Source organism: Paramisgurnus dabryanus, chromosome 24 (genome assembly GCF_030506205.2).
Source record: "Paramisgurnus dabryanus chromosome 24, PD_genome_1.1, whole genome shotgun sequence".
Lineage (NCBI taxonomy): Eukaryota > Metazoa > Chordata > Actinopteri > Cypriniformes > Cobitidae > Paramisgurnus > Paramisgurnus dabryanus.
In genome coordinates, this window is record NC_133360.1 from 21,468,452 (window position 1) to 21,484,379 (window position 15,928).

Here is a 15,928-nt window from a genome sequence, read left to right on the forward strand (position 1 = left end):
TACGAGTAGGGGGACGTTTGAGACGCATAGAAGGCATTGATCCAAGCACAGTACACCCTATTGTGTTGGATTCCCATCACCCCTACACTCAGCTACTCATCAAAGACTATGATACTCGTCTTTGTCATCCGGGACCGGAACGAGTCTTTGCTGAACTTCGCCGGAAGGTGTGGATCTTAAAGGGCAGAGAAGCTGTAAGATACACCAAAGAACCTGCCACGAATGCTGCAGATGGAGGTCAAAGCCTGCCTCCCAGAAAATGGCTGATCTCCCTCCACCAAGGCTCCGTTTGTTCAAGCCTGCCTTCCATTCAACTGGAATGGACTGTTTTGGACCAAAAGTAAGTTATCTGTCTTTTCAGTAGATAATCAATGTTAGTTCAAGGGTTTGTAAAGTATTCATTCAATGTTATTCTGTATCTGAAATATAAGTATTTGTTGTTATTTAAGCCGTTTGTCGCAGGCTTTTGACAATGTGTAAATGTGCCAATTATGTTCAGTATTACTTGTCATTATTGCATATATCTGGTAAGCATCGTTTGATTTGTATGTATATATGTGTGATTATCACATTAATATTGTAAATGCTTGCCATTTGATCTTTACAGTGTTTCCGCTATATGCATTCAACCGTGGCGGCCCGCCACGCCTAAAACATCCCCGCCACGCCTGCGGTTGTGGATAGAAGGGATACAGCCAGGGGCGGACTGGCCATCTGGCAAACCGGGCAGTTTCCCGGTGGGCCGACGTATTTTTGGGCCGATACATCTCATAATATCTTTGTCTGAGCAGCCCAGTTAGCGTCTTTTTTTTTCTAGACAGACTGGCCCACTGACATTTAAGCAGCAGCCAATTGGTTATTTTTTTTTAAACGACATTAAGCTGGCCCAATGACTGACCAGCCCAGTCTTCATCTTCTAGATAGACCGGCCCACTCACATTTAAGCAACAGCCCATTGGTTATTTTATTTTACTGACATTAAACTGGCCCAATCGCCGCTTTGGTCTCAAGCGTGCATCGTCAGTCAGTTCACGTGTCAAAATAGAGAGAGAGAGATGGAGAAAAAACGCAAGGGAGGAGCAGAAAAACTGCGCGACAAAAAGAAACAGGCTCTTCAGGCAGACGCTGCAAAATGTGTTAAAATAACACAAAGGTTTTCTGCGGCAGCAGGACATTCAACTCGCGTCGCTGGTGATGATGATGATGGTGGCGGTGCGGTGGTGGCACTGGCAGCACCAGCACGCAAAGTGTCAGTGAGGAGAGGGAGAGAGACGAGGGAGAAGTGAGTGTAGTGCCTGCGGTAAGCAGAACTGCTTTCAAAACACAAGTGTAGATAGAACCCCTTGACAAAACTGAGTCAAAAACACAAAATATGGTGATAAAGCTGCAATAAAATAATTGCACTCTTTGCTCTTTGACTACGAGAGTGTATCTGATTCGTAGATTTTTCGTTGATAGTCTGTTTCAAAACGTATAATTTCTCTTCAAGCAAAATCAAACAATCCGGGAGATCTGCTTACAAAAAATATATGTTTATTGTTTATAACAACACACTTGACAAATAATGTTAAAAATCTCTTTTACTGTAGGTATGATGACAAAATTTTCAAAAACCCCAAAACTCTAGAAATCAGGGGAAAAAGTTATATATGGATGTCTATGGAATGTGTGTGTGACCGAAATGCTGCTTATTCACAAGTTTTTGCTTGTAACTTTCTCATTTTATCAGATATTTGCATGAAATTTTAACAGAATGTAGAATTTTGTTAGTACTTTCAAAATAAATTATAAACATTTACTGTTTTAGTTGGAATGGGCATCAAACTTTAGTTGGAATGTGCATCGGACCCATGGTTTTTAGAACGATACCTGCAGTGGACATTCTGACAGAACGTTCACTGTAGTCTATTAATAGATACGCGACTACGAAATTTCCGCGGTTTATTTAAATACCTTCTCCACCATAGACTCAGAGTAAAATGTTTCAGGACCAAGATAAAAGATATTTATTTGGGTCCATCTACCTTTCACTAGAGACCAGAGCTAGTGGAAGCACACCGCCCGGTTGAAACTGACACAAATGTTTAAACAGTTGCTGTGAATTAAAAACACCTCCGAGTTGAAAGTTAAAAATATCAAACGCTTCCGGTGGTCGGACTTGACCTATTAATTGTCGTATTTAGTAAAAACATACTACAACCTTGCGGCGAGAAGTGGATATTGCATGACACACATTTAAAAGTACTGCGTGGGCTGAAACAGATTCTTCGACCCAGAAATTCGACGCGCGTGCCCGCGATGTCAGCATTGCTAATTACTGCAATCACACTAGTTTAGTTCAGTGAATGTAGTGAATACTTTCCTGTAAGTACTGGAAGTAATAATCAGTTTTCAATATTACTGTAAGCAGCACTTGTATTTTGTAAAAAGTCAGCAATTTAATGGCAAATTTTGCCAATTGCATGAAGCTTGTTTTAGGATTCATAAGTGTGGATTATAAAGTTTTATTGCATTAATAAATAACACGTTCTAGAAGTGTTTGTTGTGTCAACTCTCACTCTTTTCAACCTGCTATTAATTGGGTTTAGTGCTTTTATGGAATTGGAGTTGCTATTGCTATACATATTTAAAGGTGTGCAAAGATGGGTGGTATTTGTAATTATATACACTGCAAAAAAAGATTTTCAAGAAAAAAAATTCTTAGTATTTTTGTCTTGTTTTCAGTAAAAATATCTAAACATTCTTAAAATAAGATGCTTTTTATTAATGAGCAAAATGACCCAAGAAAATAAGTCATTTTGTTCATCAAGAAAAAACATCTTAATTTAAGAATTTTTAGATATTTTTACTGAAAACAAGACAAAAATACTAAAAACATTTTTTCTTGAAAATAATTTTTTGCAGTGTATGTAGTGTGGGCCGGTTTGGCCCAAAATGCCAGGGCCGAATTTTTGTCCCAGTCCAGCCCTGGATACAGCAAACGAAATCTCGCCGGATGAGGACTGTTTAATCCTAATCCTTCACCCAAACCCACCTCTTAACAAAACTTTTCACAGGATTGTAGGATGTATGTGTATCTCATGTAGCCAGAGCCGCTGTTTTCATCCTAAAAATCCTACCTCCAAATCTAATCCTAAACTTTTTGGCATTTTCTGTATCCCTTCTAGACAAAACCCGCGGCGGAAGCTCGCAAAATAAATAAAGCTATACCGAAATGTCCGCCCAGCAAGAAAGAAAAAAATTCCTTTCTGGATTCGCGTTGTTCACTCATTTATAAATAAATCTCCTAAAATATCATAATTTCCCCCATGGGTTTAATTTCATGCACAAATAGATTTAAATCAACGGATGATGATTAGGCTACGTCTCTGTTTTGAGAAATAATAATAAAATAAATAAGTCTACACGAAATATGTTATAATTATCAGATTGACAAACGAATAAAAAAGTATTTGAGTTTCTGTTCTTTTTTTGTGATGCGCTGTTAAACCAAAGCAGCAGAAATCACGTCGTGTTTTTAATGATTTTAAATAAGCACAAGGTTTTCTCCTTATTGTGAGTTTACATAAATAAAAATACACAATTTACAGATTCGAATTTTATTTTACTTTTATCTGTCTGGCAATAAATTAAGGGTAATTTAAGTTGCAAGGTCATCACGCGTATGCTGTTCACAGGCGCATATACACGGACCCAGCGCGGGGCTGCGAGAAATGACATGATTAAACTTTCGATTTAACATATTACGAGTTTTTTGGACATTCATTTGTAATCACTGTACTCATATTATCAACTTATCTGGCCATTAGTTATTCAGAATATAGGCTATAAGCGCAGCGCGCTGCTGACCGCTCAGCTGTCAGTCAATCTTCTGTGCTTTAGATCGACACTCACAAAGTTTCACATTAAATGATAAGATGTTTGTCCAAAAACAAAAGGCTAAATACTGAATACATCTCATATAGGACTGCAAGACATTAGTCGAATCTGTTTGGAAGGAAACTTATTCCCGTGGAAGAGAAGGACGTTGGTAATAAAAACTGGAGGCAGACGGTGAGACTGTTTCATCTGTTTTCAGACGAAACAACAGGGTCGGGGTACCCGCGGGTGAAACTTCTAATATTTGATGTAACGGGTGTAATAATATTAACGTGTTATATGCGTTGTAGATCCAGGTCGGGACTCAATATGCGAGCGTAAACTGCGGGTCTAACATCCAAGAACAGAATTCGACTCGATTCCGGCAGGTAACAGTTTTTAAATGTCCCCGTGCTTATTTGTGTTTAAGATCTGTCTGCGAAGAGCATAAAGGTTTCTATAACTGCGCGATTTGCGGTGTGACCGGGTCGGGCTCTTTATGTCAAACAGCCCGGGTGTGGAATAAATTGCTGCTGATGTCGGGTGTTCTGTCAATCACAGCGGTTCGGATTATCAGACAGTACTGTGCGTGACTTTGCAACAGCTCTGTAACGCTAAACCCGAGCACGAACTTGCACACTACATTAAAACTACAATGAAAGATCCGTATGAAGCTATAAAACTTACGTATTTTTTAAGAAAATACAGCTTAGATCAAACATAGAAAAGCAATATGCTATAAATATAAGGAAAAGTAAATGACAGCATGAAAATGATAAAAAGCACATGTTAGTTTACTGTAGCCTATTTTCTACATTAAAAAAAAATAATGTACATTTATAATTATCATGGGCGCCCCCTGCCGCCACAGCTGGAAAAAATCCTAGAGGAAACACTGCAAGTTTATCTAAGCAATATATCTGGTTTATATTCAGTTCGTTTAATTTACCTCAGAAATAAGTTTCGGTTTCAGTGTTTTGCCGTTTCTGACCAACAGGTGGTAGTATTGAGTAATAGTTATAACGCCTGTAAGTTCATTTCTGTAAATTATTCTCATTTAGAGGTTTTATTGAGAGATTTACAACTGTTGTGAAGTAATGTCTGTGCTATAATATTTAAGAAACATTTGTTAATATATATCTTTATTTCTTTCCTTTGTAGACCACACATAAACACACATTAAACTCCTATACACTCTTGTGACCTGTAACTCTGTGCACTGCTGTGTTGTGAAATACTAAAGAATGACAAATTAAACCCTATTGCATGAAACTAATGGAATTCAGTGTGTTCTAACCGACACCCCATAAAGGAAAGCTAATTTAAAACTTCACCTTACATAGAGAAGAACCTTTTCAGTCCTGCTATCGAATAGAGATCGTTTTGAGAACGGGACCTTTAAACTGTGTTTTTAAAGTGCAGATGAAGCTTGCAATGTGAACCAATAAAGAATTGTCATTGCAACCCAATCCCCCTTTACATGACGACTGCTCTGATCTTATTTCGTGCAACCCTAATGGAAAAGCACCAAAAATGATAAAAACCAGCGCTATGATGATTTCATTGTACAGTAGTTTGTTCTTCAGCATGTTTCTTCTGATGACTCTGAAAACTTCCTAAATAAGCGAATCTCTCTCCACAGATGGAGCAGTGGTAAGGTTTCTCTCCAGTATGAACTCTCTGATGGGTTTTCAAAACATCTGATCGAGCAAACGTCTCGGCACACTGAGAGCATTTGTAAAGCCTCTCACGGGTATGAATTCTCTGGTGTCTCACTAAATGTTTAGATTGACTGAATCTCTTTCCACAAACATCACAGGGATGAGGTTTTTCTCCAGTGTGAACTCTCTGATGAAAGCCAAAAGCAGTTGGATTAGAGAAGCTCTTTCCACAGTGAGAGCAGAGGTAAGGTTTCTCTCCAGTGTGAATCCTCTCGTGGCATATCAGATGGGATTTAAAGCGGACACGTTTATCACAGTATGAACACTGATAGGGTTTCTCCTCACTGTGGGTTCTTTGGTGTGATTTTAAAGAGCCTAAAACACTAAAGGTTTTTCCACATTCACTGCACTGATACGGTCTCTCATTTGTGTGTAAACGCACATGTCTCTTAATATAGGATGGATTACTAAATCTCTTCTCACAGTGAGGACACTTGTATGGTTTTTCTCCGGTGTGAGTTCTCTTATGAGCAATGAGATTTCCTTTGGTGCTGAAATATTTGTTACATTCACTGCAGTGGAAAAGCTTTTCATCACTGTGTGTCTTCACATGAACATTTATATTAGAGGTTGTTGCAAAAAGATTTTTTCCACACTTCTCACAGTGAAAGTGCTTCTTCTTCGTCTTCTCTTTGTGCTTTTCTTCTAAATGAAGTTTCTTATCTTGTAAGGTAGTAAAGGTGATCTTACATCTCTTGCAGGTGAAGAGTTTCTGTTCTGTGTGTTTTCTCTTATGTCTCTCTAAATGTCCCTGTGAGCTAAATGTCTTTCCACAGATGATGCAGGAAAGAGTTTGTGTTGTCGGTCGCTTTTTTGATGATGTTGAGGATGTACTTTCTCCATACGAATAACTCTTCACATCTGAAAGAAACACAAGAGCATATACAATGTCAAGAAAAATTATGTGAACCTTTTGCAATGTCATAGTTTTCTGAATAAATTTGTCATAAAATGTGATCTGATATTCATCTAAGTCAAGGGTATTGACAAACATATGGAAAACAACAACGTTTTTCAATATTTTATTATGTTCTTACCTTAACTTAGAGGAATGAAAACATATATATCTTTTTTCAATGCGTGCACTTAATATTTGTACAGCGCGTCGTGAATGTGTTAGCATTTAGCCTAGCCCCATTCATTCCTTAGGATCCAAACAGGAATGAACTTAGAAGTCACTAAACACTTCCATGTTTTCCTTATTTAAAGACTGTTACATGAGTAGTTACACGAGTAAACATAGTGGCACATTTGCAATGATTTTTTTAAGCGGATAAAAAATGAGAACTATATTGTATGGCGGAAGAGCACTTCATTTGCAGCAATTCGACTGGCTAAGCTTGAGCTATTTTGCAAAGAAGAATGGGCAAAAATTACACTCTTAAGATGTGCAAAGCTGGTAGAGACAAACCCCAAAAGACGTACAGCTGTAATTGCAGCGAAGGCTGATTTTGCAAAGTATTGACTCAGGGGACTGAATACAAATGCACCGCCACACTTTTCAGATATTTCTTTGTTAAAAAATTGTGGATTCGATTTATCATTTGCCATCCACTTACACTGTGTGTAAAATTTCACTCTTGATCGCCTCAATCTGATCAACCATGGCGACGCCAGTGCCCTAAACGATGATATAATGGACTCCCAGGTAAAAACGTAGTATACTTTAGTGTATTCAAAATATGATTGAAGTACATGAAACATAAAACAAGTATACTTCTACTTGTTGTGCTTTATTTAAAGAGTATTTAATATGTACTTTTTAAAAGTATACTTTTAGTGTATGCACAAAATGTACTTAAACATAACTATAATTTGCGCTGCAATGCCTTTTAAGTATATTTCCATTAGAATGGCGATACAATGCAATTGTACTGTAAGGGTGCTTAATTCCTCATGAATCTTGATTTTCAGTAGTGTATTTTAGTGCACTTGAAGTTTAAAGGTGCAGTGTGGAAATTTTAGCTGCATCCAGTGGTGAGGTTGCGAATTGCAACCAACGGCTCAGTCCACTGCTCACCCCTCGTTTTGAAACGCATAGAGAAGCTATGGTACCCGCAACTGGAAAAACATGTAATTGACGGAGACAAGTTAGTAAAAAAAGTTTGCCCATTAAGGGCTTCTGTAGAAACATGGAGGCACAAAATGGCGACTTCCACGTAAGGGGAACCTCTGGAACGTCTCATTCTAAGGTAATAAACACATAACGGTTCATTATGAAAGGTCTTTACACCCCCCTGATAATATAGTTTTGTATATAATTTTGCATTTCTCTCAAGATATCCTTCTAAAAATTACACACTGCACCTTTAAAAAAAGTTGTTCCATTATATTATTTACACTTGAAGTGTAGTCAAATAGATTTTAAGTTGAAGTTAATACATAATTGAATACACTTAACTATACTTGGATTTGACAAAAATAGTACAAAATATACTTTTTTAAATTATATTTTTTATATAATTATTTTTCACCTGGGCTATTTCACACCCAGAAATGAAGGATCGTATGATGAAGTAGTTACTGAAGGGAAAGAGTCCGATGAAATGACGCTAGTCTTGCTGTTGTCCTCCTTATACTGTGGCAAGGTGCGCTGTGCTGGCTATTCTAAATGTAAGCTACAAGACAAACTAGTCATGCTATCTAAACATGCAAGGGGTGATCAAACGTGATAAACAACATACTTTACTACTTACTAAGTTGCTGTCCTCTTGCTGAGAAAAAGTAATTTTGACAATAAGTGAATAGCTGTGATTCAGATTATATAGTAAGTAAGGAATAACTGACGACGAGCCGTTGAATTATTCAAATGATGTGATAATAATGTGAATTTATAAACTTAAAATGTTTCTATTTTTTCTACTTCATTTATTTTAAACTGTTAAAGGCGGAGTCCACAATGTTTGAAAAACGCTTTGGAAAAGGAGACGGGCCGACTACCAAAACACACTTATAGCGAATCAAATCAAATCAAATCAAATGCCGGGTTGCGTATGTGTGGGGCGGGTCTATCAACAGAAGGTCCAGATTCTATTGGGGTAGGGGCGTGTTTGTTTAGGTGATTTCAAATATCAACATTGGCTTTCAAACATCATGGACTCCGCCTTTAATAGAGTATGTATGTAATATATAAGGCAAATATAAAATGAGTTAAATAAGTAGTTTTCCATACATGGTTTTAGATTAATCCAGGACTAGGGCTTAGTTATTTTAGGACATTTAAGTAGTTTTTAACCTTAGAATTTTGGCACTGAAAACAATGAATGAGGAAACATACCTGAAGGAATAAAATCATCATCATCATCATCATCGTAATCCTCATCTTCCTCAGTGTCGTGTTCTTCAGCTATGGGTTCCTCATCTTCCTCAGAGTGATATTCTTCAGCTGTGGCTTCCTCATCTTCCTCAGTGTGATATTCTTCAGCTGTGGGTTCCTCATCTTCCTCAGCATGATATTCTTCAGCTGTGGGTTCATCATCTTCCTCTGTGCAATGTTCTTCAGCTGTGGGTTCAGTTTTTATTTTCATCATCAGGGTCCTGCAGTCGATGAGTTTGACTGAACACATCTTCAGGATCTGCTGCTGTTCTCCAGCGTTACAGACAGAATCCAGAGACTCTGTGGAGGTTTGATCCTCCTGTGAGCTCTGATTACTGTCACACACTGCATTGTCCTCCTGAGCGTCTGTGGGCTTTGACTCAGTATAACAGAGTAAAGTAAGACTGAGCTCTGAGTCCTGTGTGTGTTTGTCCAGCACTGGCTGTGGTGTGCGGCTCTGATCTCTGCTGCTCATCCACACTGAATCCAGACTCCCATCAGTCACACACACTGAAGATTCACAACAAACCTGACAACACACTCAGTGTAAGATTATTAATGATTTGATTATGTCAAACAGACAGAGTGAGATTCATGTAAAGGATGTTAAAGCTGTACAAACCTCTCTCTTCACTACTTCATCTCCTCTTGACCTCAGCTTTGCCTCCAGTAACGCCACCTCTTTCTTCAACTGAGAGATTTCTGTGATGAAATCATCAATATCCCGCATGGACAGATCAGTTCCTACTGATTTACAGCACGTCACATCCATCTCATCTCTCATTGTTAACACTAAAATACACAAAGACATATAAACAAGTACATTAAAATAAAACTGATGTAAACACACAGCGGTTCATGTTTGAGTTCTTCCTTTCTTTCCTTGTTTAGTATGTTTATCGTCTGACTAAACAGCTACAGAGCGCCTCCTGCTGTATTGGAAAGAGAAGACTTAATTATTTTTCTTCTTCTTGTACTGTTTATTGGCGGTTGACAAGCCAACTTATGGTGTATTACCGCCACCAACTGGACTGGAGTGTGTAGCATTTTTTAGAGAGGAGGGCATTATTAGAAAAAAAACATACATTAAACCTTTGTCAATTGTTATATTCTACTATCTAATCTTGTACTTTTAAGATACCTAATTAATTCCATTTGCACTATGGATTTTCCTGTACAATTGAGTAAATCTGAAAAGATTACATTGTTGTTTCCAACGTTTCTCATTTTATTTAATGAGAAATTAAATATTTTTATATAATTTTATTTAATTCTTCTCTCTCTCTCTGAACTAAAGAATCATACACCCCTCTTGGCTAATTCTAGGCATAAGATACATACATATCCAGATAGCATATTGTAATGAGATGAGTGGCAGGGCAATATACATACTTGTATCCTTTACAAGTTTCTCGTCTTCTATGATATCCACAGTTTTCCTTACCTGTGCGTTTCTAATCTGTAATGTTTTTGGTGTTAATGTAGGCTAGAAGTTTTCTCTATCTCTCATCTCTGCAATGTTTAAATGTATTAAACCCGCGCGGGCGCATCTTCTCTGCGTAGACGCATCGGTAAACGATTGAGAAGCGTCATGCAAATAAGCGGTAAAACCCGATCCTGCATTCCGTATTGTTGTCACGGGTGTCCTGCACATGCGTGAACAGCAGTGAAAACTGCTCGCGCTGTGTCAAAAACTCATTTTGGTCACAGTTTGGAGCCCTTGGTGCCTCCCTGTTTGCCCTCTCGCCCAATCTCGTCTAAACCGGCCCTGCTCAAATTTATAAAACATGCGCTGTTATAGACAAACTAGTGTTTCTTTCGTAATGAGACGTCATTGTACTCAAACAACAAGATATGTATTTACCGTTGCAAGATGTTCAGCTGCTCTGCTGTGGAATTTCAGCTCGTCGCAATCAGGGGGCGGAGTTAAGAGGTTTGACTGACAGTCTGAGCGGATCCAAAAAGATTTTGTTTTTTAATAACTTTTATTTGATAAATATATTTGTAAAACAGACATACATACGTAAAGGGTAACCAATAGCATTGATTTATTAAAGGAAAAAAATCTAATCAAATTCTTTCGAAAAAAAAAAGGGCACTTTTATATACACTTGTAAGGACAAAAAGGGCATGTGTTCTGCACAGGTTGAGCCCTCTCTGTGCACGTGCCTGGTGACTGATACGCTGTAAAGCGGGTAAATTTATATCTTGATTTTGAATGGAAATCAATGACGCCCTCTGCCGGTTGGGTATACCAAGATGGCCGCTCGAACTCTGCGCTGGCTTCACCTCACGCTGTTACATTATGCGTTCAAGCGCAATCCAGTCATTTATATAGATCCGTGGTTAACACAGGCAGGGTCACAATTATCTAGTGTATGAAGCTAAAGGTTTTTGGGTTAAGGTTCATACAAACCATATCATGTATGTTTTATCTTTTGTTTAAGAATGTTGCATTTTATCTGATTATTTGATTACTATATTGTATTTTCTATTAAATTTACATTTGCACAATAAATCATCTTATAGCCTAACTGATTTAACATTGGAATTGAAGATGCGAAGTTTTGTATTTTTGGAAATATATTTTGCGTTCCATATTGGCTTAAGTGTTAGAAAGGCTGATCTTGCCTTCCCTATTCTTGCTTGTATGTCTTTGTCACTGTCTACCTCCATCCTTCCCAACAACGCTTGGGAAGGATGCAAGGGTGTCCACCTCTTCTAATCCCTCTCCATCCATTTTTATGGCATCTATTTTGTGGTTTATGGTCATCACCTTGGTTTTTTGTTTTGTTGATGTGAAGTCCAGTGGTAGCTGCAATTCTGGCAAGTTTTGTGAGTTTGGTCTGCATTTGTGTTTTGGTGGGTGACAAGAAGACTATGGGCTTTATCTTACACCCGGCGCAATGCGCGACGCAAGTGTCTTTTGCTAGTTTCCATCCTGTGCAATTATCATTTTCACATTTATCACCACGTTGTTTAAATAGCAAATGCATTTGCGCCCTCTTTTGCGCCCATGGGCGTTCTGGTCTGAAAACGAGGTGTGTTCAGGCGCATTGTTGGCGTGTTGCTATTTTGAGGCAACTAAAATAGACTACGGCATTGACCAACTAAAACCTGGTCTAAAGACAGAAGTCAATGGCGCAATATGTTTTTTGTTATTTAAAGAGCGCATTAGTAATATGCGCCTATAAACGGGACGACAACGCGGGTTTGCTTATCACCCACTGCGCAGCAGCACAAAAACGCTTTTAAATATGAAAGATTAAAGGATTGAATGTAAAAGATTATTATTGAGTCTCTTGGACATAAATGAGGACTAATTATGAGACGTTAGAAGGCACAAAGAGCTGCTTCACCTGCAGCCTGGTACGTAAATAAATGCTTTGGTTTAAACAAATGCATCTGTTTTAAATTTTTTTTTTTTAAATGCTACCTCACGGATTTATTGTATATGATGATTCTGTACCTGTGGATATGGTGGGATGAGAAACATTTTTAAGTGATGCTTAAAAAAAACTGACGCTGTCCAAGTGCTGAAACGTGCGGAGAGCCGTTTGTAAATTCTTTATCTCCTGTTTGTTACAAATAAAGTATTTTTACAGTACAAACCTTTTCTTACATACTTGTAAATTATTTGTTTATTTATATTTCTATATAATTACTTGTATATTTGTTTTTGATGATATTGGATAACCATACATTTAAAGCAATTAAAAGCCTGCTTTTTTAATTCCATGACTAAAAGAAAACAGGTTTTAAAGGTTTGAATAAAAAAACAACAATTTCAATAAAAGTGAAAAACAACACAATTATTTAAAATTAATCTTAAACTGGGGAACTTCTTCCTCCGCTTAGTTTTTCAGTTTACAAAGTCTGTCATCTAAATAGGGATTAGACATAGCGCCAGCGCAACTGGCTTTTAAAGGGGATGAGAGCTGTTTTAAAGGACAATTTAATAATTACTTGTTTACCAAACTGCTATATTGTTGTAGTTTTAAATGTAGTTGAATTTTAACTTTTAGACATTTTCTTTTTAAAATGTAATACCACTGCAGTTATGAACAATTATTTGTTATATTGTAATATATATTTGTAATATTATAATATTGTTGCAGTTGTAATGAATGTTTAATTGTTATACAGTTATGAACAAACTGTTGCTACTGCCTACAATCTTTATGCCTGTATATTGTTGCATTTTTTAACAACTTTTAATGGTATATTTTTGCAAATGGTTAATACATTTTTGAAATACATTTAGCATTTATGGCTAATTTATTTAAATTACAGCAGTGTTTACACTTTTTAGGGTTTTTACTTAACTTACACTGTATTCAAGTAAAGTTCATTATTGAACATATTGTACATATTGAACACAAAACATTAAGAATACAGAAAATTTCTGTAATTTAATGTGCCGTTATTTTACGGTATTTTCCGGCACCCCAGTTGCCGGAATTTTACAGTTTTTTACGGATTTTTTTTACAGTGAATAAAACTGTTATATATATTACAATATAACAAATAATTGTTCATAACTGCAGTGGTATTAAATTTTAAAAAGAAAATGTCTAAAAGTTAAAATTCAACTACATTTAAAACTACAACAATATAGCAGTTTGGTAAACAAGTAATTATTAAATTGTCCTTTAAAACAGCTCTCATCCCCTTTAAAACTGAACAGTGAATAGAATAACTCATCATGACAACCGATGAAACATGAAATAATAATAATAATTATAATAATTATAATAATAATAATAATAATTGGATAAAGATCTGACAAGTTTTACTCCATCCATTCAAAGTCTGCAATTTTGTTAAAGGACAAGTTTTGTATTTTACACTTAAAGCAACACCAAAGAGTTTTTTTTTACCTTAAAATAACGTTTCCAAAAAAGTTTCAGTGGTTCATCCACTCAAAACAGGGTGAATGTTACTTTCACATTCTCTTTGCAGCCCTCTATCGGCCAAAACCGCACTAAAGAAGTTTCCAACCGTCGGGTAGTGGTCCTGTAGTTCGAGTGAAAACTACAAAAACTTGCTTTACGGCAGACCTACAATCCAATCAGAGCCAGCTATGCTGCAGTATTTACGACAGTGCTAATGAACAATTACGCTTCTAACCTGTAGGGGGAGCAAAGAGCACCCCTGACCACTTGGTGAGTTTCATGTCTTTGAAAACGAAAGTTTAATGCATTTTAGGAAGGATTGTTCCTGTGCACCTATACACACATTATAGAGGTGGGAGGTGAAACAACAAACACCCGTAAATTCTCGGGGCAGGTGCATATGTTTAAGTTTCAGTCGAAACCGTTCTATTTCACCATAAACAATCTGAAAACAGGGCTTTAAGTGTAAAATACCGAACTTGTCCTTTAATAAGTGAAAGAACCTTTGGACTCACTGACGGTTGCTTTTTTGCTTTTCAACAAATCAGTTAACGTTGACTTAGTTACTTAGTAACAAAACTTTTACATTTAGTAACATTAAGACTCGGATAAAATCTTACAAAAAGAACAAAACCAACGTTATACTTTAACTTACCGTCCAATGAAACCTCAAACGATTAAGATTTTAAATTAACGGTAATAACGTTACATTTACTGGTCAGCGCCCAAGTTTAAAACACACACACTGGTTTAACGATTTAAAAAGGTAAACATTGCAAGTGCTAAATTTTAAATAGAAGTAGCATATAGTAATGACCAAATTAGATGTACATTTACCTGTTTATTTTCTCCTGACATCCAGGATTGAAGGGAAAGCTGAAGGTTGTTGGGCAATTCACGCGCGCAGCAGCCTCACTGTGTGCTTAAAGAACGTAAAGTATCCTTGCGCCTGGGCGGGACTTCGTTCAGTTTGAACATTTAAAATCTTCATATTTGTCATTTAAATATCATCTTGTTATTATATCATTTTATAAAACGATAGTATGGGAATAAATGCGTAACAAAAAACTAAACGGAGCAGAACTACTTGATAAGTGGAAGGAGATGTGGTCAATAGCAGTAGTAATGGAAAATGATTGGACGCTTCAGCGAACCGGTTCAAAAACTCATTCACCACTGTTTCACCGGTTCTTTTACGTAAACACGCGATGACATACATATGCAAAAAGTAATTTTATTAATAATATAAAAATAAACGTATCTTAATCAAAAAAAATAATCATTTATTACAGTAAATAAATTATGAAACCTCAACATTCTATGTCGATAAATTAAGCTCAGTGTACATTTGTAATGTTATAATGTATATAAATAATTTTTTATGAAAAAAGTCTTAAAACATTTTTTTTAAAAATGGGGGTGTTATGCACTTGATGTGTTTTTCATGTGATTTTACATTGGATATGTACATTTGCAGTCTATTTCTGTAGTTTTACCATTTTTGACTGTATTTAAAAAAACGTGGAAAATCTGTAAAATAAAACGGCAGAACTTCGTAAAATGACAGTTTTTTTTACAGTTGAATACACATTGACGTTTTTTTCCATGTGATTTTACAGTAAATATGTAAATTTGCAGTATATTTCTGTAGTTTTACCATTTTTATTTATATTTCAAAAAACGTGGAAAATCTGTAAAATAAAACGGTAAAATTACAGTTTTTTACAGTGTGGGGCAGATACTTGGAGAACCACAAAAGCATCATCCAATAAGCTACAAACATTCATTAACCGATGCTTACGACACATCCTGGAGATTTACGGGCCTATCACCATTACAAATGAAGAAGCCACTTTTTTTAACCACTCTTCTTTTTCTCATCGAAATGGATGCGGCAGACACAGTACAAATTGCCTCCATCTATCAACTAAAAAGCGAATATTTTTAAGTCAAGCCAGTTAGTTGAAATTATACTCATGGCATTGGGCATATATGATATGATATTATACTCAAAAGGCAGTTTATTCATTTGTAACCATTGCGAAATTAAAATGTGGGTATTGCATATCAGTTCACCAGAACTGACACCTACTGTATCATCTCAGATCTTGCTGACACTCAATCATAAGATACAAGCA

At 36.5% G+C, this 15,928-nt stretch overlaps 1 protein-coding gene across 1 annotated transcript; it reads right to left on the reverse strand.

The window, feature by feature from the left end:
- Positions 1-4,766: 4,766 nt before the first annotated feature.
- LOC135740878 (uncharacterized) lies at positions 4,767-9,698 on the reverse strand. Its single transcript, XM_065259428.1, has 3 exons — positions 9,518-9,698; positions 8,857-9,424; positions 4,767-6,440 (listed from the first exon to the last, which is right to left on the reverse strand). Exons 1-3 carry the CDS (start codon positions 9,677-9,679, stop codon positions 5,419-5,421), a joined length of 1,752 nt encoding a protein of 583 aa, XP_065115500.1. The 5' UTR covers positions 9,680-9,698; the 3' UTR covers positions 4,767-5,418.
- Positions 9,699-15,928: the final 6,230 nt, after the last annotated feature.

What these genes read in the sequence shown, in the direction of transcription:
- LOC135740878 (XM_065259428.1), bottom strand. Translation starts at nt 9,679, where the DNA reads ATGAGAGATGAGATGGATGTGACGTGCTGTAAATCAGTAGGAACTGAT. An exon ending in ATGAAGTAGTGAAGAGAGAG is followed by an intron (nt 9,425 to 9,517) that starts GTTTGTACAGCT and finishes GTGTGTTGTCAG; the next exon opens with GTTTGTTGTGAATCTTCAGT. An exon ending in TGATGATTTTATTCCTTCAG is followed by an intron (nt 6,441 to 8,856) that starts GTATGTTTCCTC and finishes TGTTTCTTTCAG; the next exon opens with ATGTGAAGAGTTATTCGTAT.